Source organism: Phycodurus eques, chromosome 20, assembly GCF_024500275.1.
Source record: "Phycodurus eques isolate BA_2022a chromosome 20, UOR_Pequ_1.1, whole genome shotgun sequence".
Lineage (NCBI taxonomy): Eukaryota > Metazoa > Chordata > Actinopteri > Syngnathiformes > Syngnathidae > Phycodurus > Phycodurus eques.
Genome location: NC_084544.1, coordinates 4294523 through 4309397, shown reverse-complemented (window position 1 = coordinate 4309397; position 14875 = coordinate 4294523). Strand labels below are relative to the sequence as shown.

Here is a 14875-nt window from a genome sequence, read left to right as displayed (position 1 = left end):
CACACACACACAGGGTAAGAAACTGGACAATTTGCAATCATTTTTTCTATGGAAAATAATACAGTAAAGGCAATGATTTGTGTATTTTTTTTTATTTTTTATTTTTTTAACTGGAGCTGGTGTACACACGCACACTCGCACTTTGCGAGAGTGGCAGAAGATGGCAAAGATGGCGTTGCATAATGTATGCGGCTTTTGAGGTGTCAGTGCACTGCTGAGGAAGCTTCGCTTGGTGATGCAGAAAGCGTCTGCGCGGCTTCTATTGCTGCGGCTAACTCAATGTGCATTCTCCCAAAAAAATTGGGGAAAAAAATGGTAATCAAGGGCCCGAATACAAACATGTTCGTGTTGTTGCCACGGAGCAGATAGAATACTCGATATGCCTGTTAGTATCGTTGTATTCGCTGTCTGTTTGTGTTGCTGCGCCGTGTGTGTTGAGGTAGCAGTGGTTGGAAGGTTTACGATTACTGTAACTTTGATGCTAATTCCCGTGAGCTTGTCTGAGGCGTTTCACATTCTATGTTAGCATTAAGCTAACGGACTTTCGCGAGACAAAATGATATGGTTCGGTTGAACATTTTGGTGTTTATAAATACAATGTATTCTTTTTTTTTTTTTTTTTTTTTTTTTTTTTTTTTTTTATATATGTCAGTTTTGCTGTAAACCTGGACTGGAAATGACAAACAGCCTGACGCAAGCACACTTTGCCTCTTCAATTCAGAAGTGGGGTGGGAAAATAACCAAACTGTCAAACTCTGGTTAAGATTTAAAAAATATATATATTTATATATAATCACCAAAGCATAAGTGGGAAGTAAATGTTTCAAGAGAAACATTTGCCTATGTGCAAAACAGTGAGCACAAATTCCAAGAATCTAAGGATTGGGTTTGTTTCTCGCATTACCATAGCTAGCAAATAGCAAGTCCAAATATGAGGCCATTTTTTTTTTTCAACTTTTTAATGTAGCTCTATTACATGAGAGCCAGTCAACAATTGGAACCGGACTTCATAGGTGTCCCTAATGTTGCGACCCGTGTGAGGAGCCGCCCTCGTGCGAACGCGCGTTCGTTTGTTGAACGACCAAATTGAACGTCTCGCCGCGTGAAAGATGGACCTTGTCACGGCGTCGGCACGAGATCAATCACTCACGAGGCGGCCTGCGATCAATCACATTCAAATGCGCTATTAGGGAGCTTGTTGGGCGTCTGAGAGCCAACCTGTCGGCGTTAAAACAAAAAGTGCCGTCTAATGACTGGTTTTCATCCTTTTTTTGCAGCGTGTTTCAAGTCCAAGGGTCCAATTATCTCCACTCAAATCCTATTCCGCTCTAACGAGTGGGAAGAAGAAGAAAAAACAAGCTCTCGGAGTTGAAGTTTTAATCCGGCGCGCTGTCATTTGATATTTGTCTCTGTTCGATATCGTAACTTCCAGCGGACGCTGAATCAAACCAATTTCAGCGTTCTTTCCGACAAGCCCCCATAGCAACTGCGCAATCACAAAGAAGCATTGAGGCTACAGATTATACAAATACATTGTTGACTACACATCTGCCTCCAACTCCCCTCCAGAGTGATAATGGGTAGCTTCCGTCATGAACCGGGAAGTAATCTGCTAACTTACTAGCAAACAACACCGAGGCTCATCAGCGTAAGCGGGCGACTAAAAATGACGTCCATTGCAATCCGTCAAACGGGATCCTCGCAACGAGTCTCCCTGGCGGCTACAAGCTAAGCTAGCCCCCCCCCCCCCCCCAACCCATTACTCGTCAGACTACACACACAGAATATAACCCGCGAGTCTTGGTTGATCGGGTTAGCGCTGCAATTAAGCGTCCGTTTTACGGCGTTTCAATGGGGAGGGCGAAGGCCGAGGGGCGGGTGGGGGTTGGCTGAAGTATTGCTGAGGCAAATCTGGCTGCAAGACCACCGGGAGTCATCCCGGTGGACCTTCCTTGCCGTTCAACCTCACGGGCCGGACTTCGGCGCTCGCTCAACACAACTCAGGAGGAGATCGGATCGAAAGTAAAGCTGCCGGAATACTGCTCTTAGGAGATTAAAATTGGAACATCATAAGAATCTATTGAGGAGAACTGAGAGAATATTGCGTGGAAAAATTCATAATTTTACAAGAAATAGGAAATAAAAATTTTTTTACTTGAATTTGACTTTTTCTTGTAAAATGATCATTTGTTTTTCTTATAATATGTAATTTTTTCAGGTTCCATTAACTTTCTTGAAAACATTGTTTTTCATAAATCGTGGAATATGATTTTTTTTTTTTTATTTCGATTTTTTTTCCCACAATTGTTTTGTAGTAAAATTTACAATTTTGTGTAAAAATTTCCCCGCATAATATTACACCAATTGTACAAATTTCACTCATGAAATGAACTTATTTTTCTCATATTACTTTTCCTTTTGGAATTATGACCTTTTCACTTGTAAAATTGACTTTTTCCATGTTATGACTTTCTTTTAAAATTACTTATTTCCCCCTCGTAATATTACACCAACTGCCTAAAATGTTTCATCTTGTAAAACTATGACATTTTCACTCATAAAAGGAAGTTTTCCCAAGTAATAACTTGACGTATCCTTGTAAAATGTACTTTTTTCGCTTGCTTTTGCCTTCGACCCCTACACTTCACCACAGAACTTTGTCAATGAGCGCATCCACTGTTGTTCCTTTTTGGTCCCCCATGCACTTTCTTCACGGTGTTGCACAGTTGATATCCATCTGCTTTTGTTTGTGATTAGGAATAAGTGGGTGGTTTTATAAAAAAAAAAAAAAAAAAAAAAAAAAAAAAAAAAAAGCGAGTCGTTACGCTCGGATGAGAGAGATGATCAGGATCAAGGTGTGAAATTTCTCCTTCCTCATTTTCTAATTAAATAGGCGCGTCTCTAGAGGATTCCACTAATAACATGGCTACGCTTGTGTAAACTAAGTGTGTGCGTGTGTGTGTTTATATGAACGCTGATTATTTCCTCTGTAACAAAGGATGCAAAAAAAAAAAAAAAAAAGCGAGGGCGGCAGTGAGAGGCGTGGCTATGTTAGCATCACAGCAGCGCAGTACTTCCATCTACTGGTGACTTTGAGTCATTGCACTTCCAGTCAAGTTGCTGCAGCAGTCGGCCTTTGAATGACTTTGTTGAGCCATCTTTACATACACATTTATTTTATTTTTTAAAATTGTATTTTATTATTTAATTTCATTTTTTTTCACTAATGCGTTTTATTACATTTTATTGTTGTCATCTATTTTATTTTAGTCTTCATTTTATTTTCTATTTTATAGTTTTTATTTTATTTTAGTTTGTATTATGTTTATTATCAAACTTTGTAGTTTTGTGTTGGAATGTTCTCAGCATATTAATATAGCAAATTAGCATTGAGGCTATAATATTGATCATTATTCATTATTGTAGTCATTATTAATATTTAATACTTTTTTAAAAAAAAACTCATTATTGTTAAATTATAATTTATGACAATTGGATTTATTAGTAAATTTGGATTGTACTCATTTTGTGTTGGGCTGCATATTAATACCTGCTAAATTTCCTTTAAGAATGTGTAACTGTATTTATTTCAATGTGAATTTAAAGCAATTTGGTTGTTTGTTTTTTCCCCCCCCATGGATGTAGCTTGCGTCGGGAGGGCTACACGGTGCAGGTGAGCGTCAACGACTACCTGGACATCTACTGCCCGCACTACAGCACCAGCCTGCGGGGGACGCTGGAGCGCAGCGTGGCCGAGCAGTACATCCTGTACATGGTCAGCTACCTCGGCTACCTGACCTGCGACCCGCGGCTCGGCTTCAAGCGCTGGGAGTGCAACCGGCCGCACGCGCCGCACGCGCCCATCAAGTTCTCCGAGAAGTTCCAGCGCTACAGCGCCTTCTCGCTGGGCTACGAGTTTACCGTGGGACAAGAATACTACTACATATGTCAGTCTGCACACACACACACACACACACACACACACACACGTGCTACATGCTAATCCAGACAAAACGGTAAATTATGTGACTCTAAATCACTATAAAAGTCATTTTATAATGAGTGGGTTGAAAGTACTAGCAATACTGGGATACCCTTTTGACGGGTTTATAAATGCTTTATTAAGGTGTTATTCATGCTTAATAGCGCTTTAATAAGTTGCATTAACAATGGGACTGCTTGCCAAATAGTGAGCCAACATTATATTCATTAAGTTGACACATTTTAGGCAGTATTTGTTTGTGTTTGAAGATTCTTTTAGGAGCCAAATTGTTAAAAATATATATGATTTAGTAAAATGTACTCAAGTTGATGATTTGTTTATAAATACTATTCAATGGGACGACTGTCTAAATAGTGAGCCCACATTTGCTTCTGTCGCGCTTTCACCGAGTTGTGTTTGTCTCTTTAGCCACGCCCACTCACCACCACCACGGCCACAGCTGCCTGAGGATGAGGGTCTACGTCTGTTGCTCGACCGGTGAGTAACGCTGAAGAAAATATTAGCACCTGCCACTTGTGAGTCGGCCATTTTGGTTCGGTGCAGCCATTTTGAGCAAATTCCAGGGCTCGTACGTACTAAGACAAACTCCTACTTGGGAATTTTCTCAAATGATCCCCAATTGGAAGCAGGTATCCTCAAAATAAGTAGGAGTTCCGCGACTTCTCCACGAGAATTCTCGATATAATCGCTGTATAATTTTCTGCTTCTGTTTTAATTGGCTGTCACTTTCGTCTCACGTCTCAGTCTCCCATTCGGACGACGACTCCGGGCAGACGTCCAGCGTCTACACGGTGAGGCCGGGTATCAAGATAAACAACATCGGTGAGTGGCTTATGTTGTCATTTTATGAAATGTTTCGTCTTTTTTTTAGCGACATAAATATCTACGCTTGTTTCGCCAATGGTTTTCATATGATACATTTGATCAGGCCACGCGCCACTGAACCCACAAACGCTCGTCGTAGCTCAAAATAAACATCGCCCTCGGATGGACGACCCTGGGAGACGCCGTCCAGGTGCCCGTGGTCACAACAAGCTATCAAAAACGGCCAACACGGGAACACAATGTCGCCGCGCGGCAATCGGACTGGACTTCACGAAGCATCCACGGCGAACCCCACCTGCGGCCGAGACGAGACACATCGGTCGATAGGCGAGAAAGGGGCTGTCGGCTCGGGTCAATCCCTCCGTGGACTCGCGGCGAGGCGTAAAACAACGTGTCGCCGTGATTGGATGCCTTAGCTTGAGCGCTCAGCGAGGGGACCTGCAGTCTATTTTGAGAAATCAATACTGCTCCTATAGTAGCCCCTTTTCATGCTGCTTTTTTCCACTTTTTGGGTCGGGTGGGCAGATGAAGTTGCAATTTTTTTTTTTTTTTTTTACTGTCACACAGCGGTGGAAAGATTCTTGATGCCCAGAGTTGCCTCCCTTTGTCCTCGGCCCGCTGAGATTTACAACGAACGCGGAGTCTGCGCAGCATCAATCTGCGGGTCCGCGTCTCGAGTCAGACCCAGTGCGCGTGTTTTTGGAATTTTGGGGGGAAACCGGCTTACGTAGAGAAAACACCGCTCGAGGCGTAGGCGGGGGAACACGCGCGGACAGCCCGGGCGCGATTAGCCACCGCCGCCGCGACGCGCTCAGGTCGCGACAGCGGCGTCGCGTCGGGCTACGGCTGAATTCCCCGCCGCTACGTATTTGTGGAGGATGACTCATTCATATGCAAAGACAACTTACACGCGCACCGAAATAGAAGTTGGCAGCTTGTGGGGCTTCATGGGTGACAAGAACGGGGTTTGTTTTGAGGAGTGAAAAGGTCAAACGGGTGCAAAAAAAAAAAAAAAATGGAGCCTGAGGTCTTTCATCTTGATGAACGCACAAAAAGGTCAACATTAAAATGCCTTTACGGCTTCACGTTGAAGAGTTTGAAGCGCATGGAGTCAAACGTGCCCTTAAAAAAGTAGCTTTGTGAAGGACGCTGACTCGATGGCGCCAAATAAGCTAGCCGGGCACGTCCCAGCATACGATTGTCGACAGTCGATGCGATCAGGCGGGTGACCTAAAGAGTGTGCACGTCACAATGTGGGTGAGCGATGGGCAGTGGAACAAATGGCATCTAACTAGATTATGTGATTTCTTTACAAAATGAATGTAATTGTACTCTATTACAATAACAGGGTAAAGTATGAAATTAAATGAGTTGCTTTTGGAAATTTCCACGATTACAATTTTAGTCACATTTGAAAAATTGCCACAAATGCTCAGTTTTTTATTTTATTTCATTTTTTTATTTGTGACTGGCTGCCTTTGGACGTGCGCTTCTGCCGTACTCTCAAACATGCCATTTTTTGAAAAATGACAGTGAAGCGCCACCTTGTGGTGCGATCTATTTGTTTGTTCAGAATTTTCCTAAGGGTTAGACTCATAGTTAGACTTTCGAACACATACAATAAAATTGACTTATCTGGTGTGTCATATGAAGTGTCTAAATTGTGCACGTTTGTCATTAGGTCAACATGGTATGGTATGCTTTTCCACATGCCGTACATATATAATGCAACAAAGACATTTTTATCATGTATTTACTTTGCGTCACGGTTTACAAATAAACGTCGTTACATTCCACTAACAGCATCACTCAATGATCTTTTTCACTAGATTATTATTGATGAAATTCATTCGATTGATGAAAGGCATTTCTCGACAACTAAGAAATGTGAGCACAGTGTTGCGTCATTGTACAGCAGCCGTACTGACAGCAAAAACGGCGACGTAAATAAAAACCGTCTGCTGTGAGCAGTCGGGGAGCGGCGAACTTGTTGGGCTCTCGCTATTTGCATTTACAAATACATATTTGACATACATGTCATGCCGTTACACAATTCCTTTTCACGTAGCAACTTGTCGACGCCAGTGCGGCCGCACATTTCGCACACGCCGGGAACCGCCGCTGACTGTAAATGGTTAAATTCATGCAGCGAGGTCAGTGGGTCGGGGGGGAGAGGACCAAGCAATGACCCGTGGCGCTTGTTGGAGAACCAGACCAAAATTGTTACATGCACCCGTGGCCATGGAGTAGGTGATGTGTCCGCAGGACGCCGTGTCGCCGCGCTATCCCCCCCCGTTCGCTGGGTCCCGTGTTGCATTTTTGTCTCGCCGCGCGAGTTTCTGTAGCGAGCCTCTGGATGTAACGCGAAGCGAACGTAATGAGCGGCCTTCGTCCGCTCTGATGCCGAATGATTTAAGATGTCCTCTCGCGGCTCTTCTGGCCTCGCGGCTAATGTTCTCGTTGGGTCTAATCAATGGCGAGGCCGCGCTAATTCGTCCTGATTGATACACACATACACACACACACACACACACACACACACTGAGGACAAAAACATCATCAGGATGAAGAAGAATAAAACAAAAAACACACTGGAGATGTTGGTAACACGCTGATGGTAATTGGCGCTTTGTTGATGATTGCATCATGTCTGTGAAGCAGCATTTGCACGCGTCACACTGATGAAATAATAATGTCACACACACACACACGCTCATTTTCCTCTTTACCCTATTTTGGAATTGTTTTCCCTCTCCAGATGAGATTAACCCCGAAGTTCCCAAGCTGGAGAAGAGCGTGAGCGGCAGCAGCCCGTCGCGCGACCGCCTCCTGCTCACCGTGGCCGCCATGCTGCTCGCCAGCGCCACCCTGCTGTCCTAGCGAGCCGGGAGGTTGGGAGGGACGCGTCGTGAAATCCAAATAAACAGACAGACAAGTGTTTTTTTTTTTCTTTTTTTTCCCCCCTCCTTCTCTTGTGGTCACGTGACATGGTGCCGGACGCAGACGTTGCTAGCATTGGGATGGATTGAGGATGTTTGCGATTTATGGGATAGTGCTGGATGCAGACGGTGCACCCGCATGCAGATGCCGGTGCCGGATTCAGACAACGGTGCCGGATGCAGACTGTGCTAGCGTTGGGATGGATGAAGAATCTTAATGATTTTTTTGGGCTAGTGTCAGATGTGGAAAACCATGCCGGATGCAGACAATGCTAGACTCAAGATGAATTTTTACGATTTATGGGAAGATGCAGGATGCAGTCAAATGGTGCCAGATGAAGGCAGTGCTAGCATTGGGGTGGATTAGGTATGTGTCCAGTTTAGGTAATGGTGTAGGATGCAGAAAACCATGCCGGATGCGGAAAGCTGTGCCGAACGCAGACAATGCCAGCATCGGGATGGATTAATAATATTTATGGTACGGTTCCGGATGCGGACAATGCTAGCATCGATATGGAATTGGGGATGTTTTGGACCGCGACGACTGCCAAAGTGCAGGACCGTGATGATGGAAGATTTCTTTGAAAAAAATGGGGTGATATCCACCCTCTCTCTTTTTTCCCCCCGATATTTAATTTCTTAGAGGCTAGCGAGCGCTGTCGTAGTCCTTTCTGCCTGTTTCCTGCCTTCACAACTCAAGAACACTTTGGATGATGGCACTTACGTCGCCGCGGTGCAGTAGATGTGCTTGATAACGTGTTTGGTCGCAGCACCGTCTTTTCGGAATGTTCCGCCCTGTTTACTTAACCCGGTCCTACTCTTGCCGACAAAGGAGTAGGGCCACACTGAAAAGAAGTCAAACCAAAATCATATGATCATTGGGGACATTTTACAAGAAAAAAAAAAAACATTGCTGGGCGTAAAAAATACAATACAATCATGATTTTAGAGCAGACTTGTTATATTATAAATCTGGGAAATCGTGAGGAAAAAAAGTTGGAATTCTAAGAAGTTCAAGTCGCAGTACTGAAAGAAAACATAAGTCAAATCTTAATATATTACAAAAAAAAAAAAAGATTTTATGGGTAAAAGGTAAAAAGGTAACTAATCTGAAGAATACAACCATAAAATTATGAGAAAAACAAGACATGTTAAAAGAATGCAGAAAAGTGCTGTTCATACATAAAATTAAATATAAAACACAAGTAAAATATTCCTTTATACTAAAATATACAAATATAATGTAATATTTATTTAATAGTTTATTTAAATATTTAAAAATAATGTTGAAAAAAACCCTAAAAGCAGTCAGAAACACTGAACCACTTCTGCAGCGCCTCTACTGTGTCTTTAGACCAAACTGTCACAGTCCTCATGAGAGTGAAGCCGTATAAATTCAAGAAAAAGCTCGTCGGTCATAAAGTGCTGTGCGATTACGGAAAAAAAAAAAAAAAATAACAATAACAACATTAATAGGGGGGGGAAAAAAACATCACAATTCTATGAGAATAATGTCGTCGTGTTACAAGAAAATGTTTTCTCGTAGTGTCCCAACTTTGTTCTCGTAACTTGCAGTCGTAGTTTTACAACTTCTTTTCAGTGCGGCCCATTAACCCTCCACTTTGTACCCGCCTACAAAGATGCTCGGCCGATCAACCCTTTGATGGCCGGTTGCCGTGGAAACCAACCCATCATCCAGCCTGAGGAGATTTTACTTTGTATTATTTGACTGGCAAAAGAAAAGCTTCGGCTCTTGCGTGAATGTGCAAAAATTAGGGAGGAAAATAGCTGTCAATTTAATTTATTGAAAATGTGTTATTATTTATGATTCACTTAATTTATGATCCTCGTGAGTGTTCACATGCTACGTAGGCCTTTTGTGCAACGAGCTACTGTGCCGTTTTATGTCAAACTTTGGGGGATTATGATTATTATTGATATTTTTTTACTGCACAGGCATCATCATTGTGTACTGAGCGTGTGTGTGCGCGCTCGAATGCACGTCCACGCTTTTTCCAGTTTGTGGCACTTAGGAATTTGTTAAAGAGTCGTTTGTAGAATCTTAATATGCAATCGAAAGAATGTGCTCTTATTAATTCATAATGGGGGGTGGGGGGGGGGGGGGCCGCCTTTGTGGGGTGTCAAAAGCATTTAGTAATGTTGAGGACAAACACCAGAAACGTCTTTTCCTGGAATGACTTTCAGAAAAAAAAAAAAAAAAAAGTCTGTAAATGGATCAAAGAATGAGCAAAACAATGACAATTAAAGTCATGTTGCAAATGTGCTAAAATTGAACTTTTATTGCATTTGTACATTTTTTTTTTATTATATTTTTTTTTTTTTACTTTTTTGGGCAGTAGTGCAAGACCCACAGAGAGGTATAAGGGGATCACGGAAAGGTGGGACAGAAGTGTGAGGTTTTACTCATGAGGGAAAAAAAAAACTTCCCAAAATTTAGATTTTCTATTTGTTTGTTTCACTGAACAGAAGATTCCTACATTATATTACAAGAAAAACACTATCAGTCATAGAATTAAAAACAAATTGACATCTTCATTTTAAGACAAAACATCATAAAAACTGATAATTTTACAGGATTTTTTTTTTTTTTTTTTTTTTTTACATGAGCGAAGTTATAGTAGTAATAATAATTAATACAAATGAATTTTAAAAGAATATAAAATACTAATAATAACATGACATACTACAATAAATACAATAAGTCATACAATTATTACAAATGTAATTTCATGTCAAAATCTGTTTTTAAAAAAAAAAAAAAAGGCGTGATTTTACCAAGAACACTTTTTAAATTTTTTTATTTGATTCTTTTTACGGGAGGGACTCAAATTTCTCATTGCGAAAGCAATTTGCATTGAATCTCTCTGTAAAGTGCTGATGTTTGAAATTCCCACTTAGCCCGTGGAAAACTTCCAAGCGTGTCAACAAGGCGGGAAGGACCCATGACGTCGTCGTGGCGTGCCGCCATATTGATCCTTTCCCGCCCTCGACAGCGTTCGTGTTGCGTGAGGCACGCTCACAACAGCGTCTCTTTGATTTGCTCCACATTCGAACCTGACACGCCGAGATCGACGTCGTCCCCTCGACTTGATCCCGTCTATGCGTTTGGACTTGCTTGCCGCCGTGCGCGAGTTCGCTTTTGTGGGAAGTCGAGCCTTGATTAAAACAATAAACGGCGCAATTGTCAATGCTCCAAGGAAGACAAGACGATTCTCATTTAGGGCATCATTAAGTGCGAGATAGGCCATCTGCGAGCGGGCCAAGAAGAATTCCCCGGACGCCGGCGGCGGCGTCTGGTCACCGACAATGGCAACAGATGGCCCGCTTGTAAAGGCGCCGCGTTCGGCGCTTTCGACGTCGATGGGAACATCGCCTGCCGAGACGCTTTCAGGCACCCCTGAGAAATGAGACTGTAGCGTAATTCTGCAAATAGCGGCCGTGCCTCTGTTCGACGTTCACAGTGGACAACCTAACGTGAATGGCTAACGGCTAGCGCCCTTAACCCTATCCCAAAACGTCACCCCCTTTGCTCCCCTAACCCTAGCTCCCTTAACCTTAATCCGAGCTCCCCAAACACTAACCTTAACCCGTTAGGACCCCCCCCCCAACCCTAGCCACCCAAAACCTAGCCCCCTTAACCCTACCGCTAACCCCTAGCTCCCTTAACTTTAACCCATTTTTCCCCCCATTGTTGACATTTGATATTATTTTTCATGAAACAGCACATAAGTGACTTTTTCAAATGTTAAGTTCCAAGCCATCGATTCTCAAGGTGCGGTATGGGTACCGCGAGTGGTACGCGAAAGAATCACCGCCCAGGTAAGGTTCAGTTGTGTTTAACTTTCAAGTTCAATACATTTGCTTTTTACTCTTTAATAATTGTTTGTTTTCAAACATTTACAGTGTTTAGGTACAATTTGTATTTCCCTTTTATGTCCAGTCCATATCAATTGAATTGTTATTGAAGTCGTTTTTTAAAGGTTTTACGATATTTAAGCGCAGTGTTGATGTGCATGTTACAGTGGCTTACAATACGAATAATAATAATGAATTTTTTTTTATTTATGGATAAAACATGTCTCGTTTTTGTATTAAGTATATTTTTAGGTGGCACTTTGTGTAAAAAGTTGAGAATCACTGGTTTAAATGGTTACAAGTGTAACAGCTAACCTGCTTTCCACCCATAGGTGTCGCCAAAACCTCCTCCCAACATACAACAGAATGAAGGTACTGTAATTATATGTAGGAAGAACTTGATTGGAGCGTGTTGCTAGGCAGACTTCGTGATTATGGTTTAAGCTGCTGGCGGGGGGGGGAAGAAAAAAAGAATAATACAAAAAGTCCGTGAAGCAAGCTTGTCAGGCCACGAGGTGAACATCAACATAACATAATAACATCCAAAAAAAATAACATCAAAATCAATTTCTACTTTCTATTTGGGCTGTGTTAAAGGTTGTGTCCGTCACACTCATGACATCGTTTGTTTCTCCAATTCCTAGCTTCCGAGACTCTCGAGGTTCTCCGTCATCGACGTGACTTGAGGCAAGTGTGGCATTTGTCAATACAATGTGTCAATTATGTAAAAATTGTATTATTATGGGGGGGGGGGAAACGCGTTACCGACTGAACGAGCCCTCGAGTAAAGGTTTATAGTTGTCTATACGTGATACCAAAGCACTACTTTTAAACCAACAGACGGACCTCTTCTCACGTCAACATCATTCCTGTGCGGCAAGATGCCACACGACGGCGCCAAAGCGCTACCTTTATGTTAGACAGGGCTTTGCTTTTCGTCAAGAGTACAAAAACCAAAATCTGTTATTCGGCGAATTGTCCAGTAGCGAATTGCAAATACTAATTTATTTTTAATAAATACGTGACATGATTCCTTGTAATAGGATTGCTTTACTTATTTGTTGTAAAATAGCAACATTTGTGTTGTTATCCTTTCCTTCCTAATACTGCAGGAACTTTGATTGGCCGTTTTCAAATTGGACTCTTTCAAAAGTTGTATCCATGCCTTCCTCCGCTCCGCGCTGACCTGCATTTGCACGGGCCAAAACCCTCGCGGTGACAACCGTGTGTATGCACGCAAACTAAGAGCACAAAACGCGCGGCCTGCTGCCTCGGCGCTTATTTCCTATCATGCCCCGTCGTCTCCCGCATCGCGTACGCTGCCGGCACCCGAGGGTGATGCGCGATCCCCTCCACCCGTCGACGCGTTCGTCGAGCGAGAGCCCAAATGAATCCCGAGCCCCCGCGGGAGGAGGATCCACTTCATTCTCGCGCCCGAAACGACATGTCCAGGCGGCAGCGAGTAACAGTTTTGTCGTACGCAGCGCACATATTCACATTGGAGCGTGACTCACTTTGCCAAGGGGCGCTTGGCAATTATCGGCTCCGAAGGGCAAATTAAAGAGACTTCCTTCAAAAGCGCAGCTGCGCAACGTTTTGCACCAGCAGGGTAATAAAACGTCACGTCGACGCGCGGGAGCTTGGTCGGGAGAGAGTCGTGTTGTTTTGCGTGCCGTCATAGGATGCAATTTTCTTTTTCTTTTTCCCCCCAATTTGTAACAGTCCCCTCGTGTCTTAATGGCATGCTTTCGTTAGAATACGCCACGGATCAAGAACTATCGCACACTTTTTACAAAATGTCCAAGGTTGCTGAAATTAGCCTGTTTTGTGGGGGCGGTCTTGTCTCACGCAAGTGAGCCGCTAGACATCGAAAGTGCGCGGTCACATGCGGTACGCCGTGACGACAGATGTAAAATATATAATAATCATATTACAAAAATAGTATTTAAATATTATGCGAAATAGGTGGTAATAGCGTTAAGAAAATTGGTCAAATGGAAATATTACAATAATAATGTTGTGTAAGAATAAGTCTTATATCAGTTTTTTTTTTTTTTTTTTATTTATTTAAAAAACAAAAAACAGTCATAATATTACTGGGCAGAAAAATGTCATCCTACAAAAATAAAATGGAAAAAGATTGAAAGTAAAGATATATTTTGACGAGAAAAAAAATGTAACGTTACTCTGAGAAAGCTGTAATATGACATCAAAAAAAAGTTTTCTTTTCCCTAAAATCAAATTCAAGTATTAGAAGAATCATGTATTAATATATGAAAAGATGACATTAGCATAAGTTCAAAATGTTGCTAAAGTGAAGTGAAATGTAGTGCGACCTGAAATGCAATACAATGAGAAAGAAAATATGAAAAATTTGAAATATGACAAGAATGAAGTCGTAATATGATGGGGAAAAAAAGTGTAATATTACAAGCACAACCGCATACCTGCATTAATACGAGGCCTGTCGCACAGGTTTTCAACGCACATTTTCTCAACTTTTGCTCCCGCTTGTCAAGCGGCATCTTTCTTTCTTCGACAAGGTTACATTTCCCGTCACCCCTCTTATCATCAACTCGGTCGTTTCCTTCCCGCAAGTCACCGCAACGTTCGCTAATCGCCTCCTCCTCTTTCCTCTCCCCGCAGATTTAACAGTAATCCCCTCCTTTCAATGTGTGTGTGTGTGTGTGTGTGTGTGTGTGTGTGTGTGTGCGTGCGCGCGCAGATGTGCCCACACTTTGGGCATCTGGTCAAAATTTAAGCCTGAGAATAACTAATGACTGTTTTCCCAAAAAAAAAAAAAAAAAAAAAAGAAAGAAAAGCAGAGCAGTTATGTCATGCTGCAGATGAACGCAAATAAAAATCAAAGTCTTGATGGAAGTGAAAAATATACATAACTAACTTCATGTCTGCTGAGTAAACAAAGGTTAAATCCTCAAATAACAAGACTCGTTTTCAAAGAACCGTTCCCAGTTTTGGCTAAATATTCCACGTAGTATCTTGAATTAAAGAACACTTTACAGCCTTTTTTTTTTTTTTGTCTTGCTCAAATTAGCCTGTTTCGAGGGGGCGGTCCTGGCCAGTCAAGTGAGCCACTGCTCACCCCGCCCCCATATGCAGTGAGTACTGATTTTTTTTGTTTTCATCATTTTATTTTTTTATTCTCTAGTGTAAAACTGTCACATTACACGGACAAATTATTCATTTTATCAAAATAAAATTCAAATATTAT

General features: G+C 42.1%; 1 protein-coding gene across 1 annotated transcript in view; it reads left to right on the top strand.

Annotated features, from left to right (window-relative positions):
• efna3a (ephrin-A3a) overlaps positions 1-9849 on the top strand; it is a 43021-nt gene extending 33172 nt beyond the window's left edge. The window contains exons 2-5 of the mRNA XM_061664562.1: positions 3646-3947; positions 4412-4480; positions 4748-4825; positions 7587-9849. Of these exons, the coding sequence (XP_061520546.1) occupies positions 3646-3947; positions 4412-4480; positions 4748-4825; positions 7587-7708 (571 nt within the window). The 3' untranslated portion in view covers positions 7709-9849. The remainder of the gene's footprint in view (positions 1-3645; positions 3948-4411; positions 4481-4747; positions 4826-7586) is intronic.
• The last annotated feature ends 5026 nt before the right edge of the window (positions 9850-14875 follow it).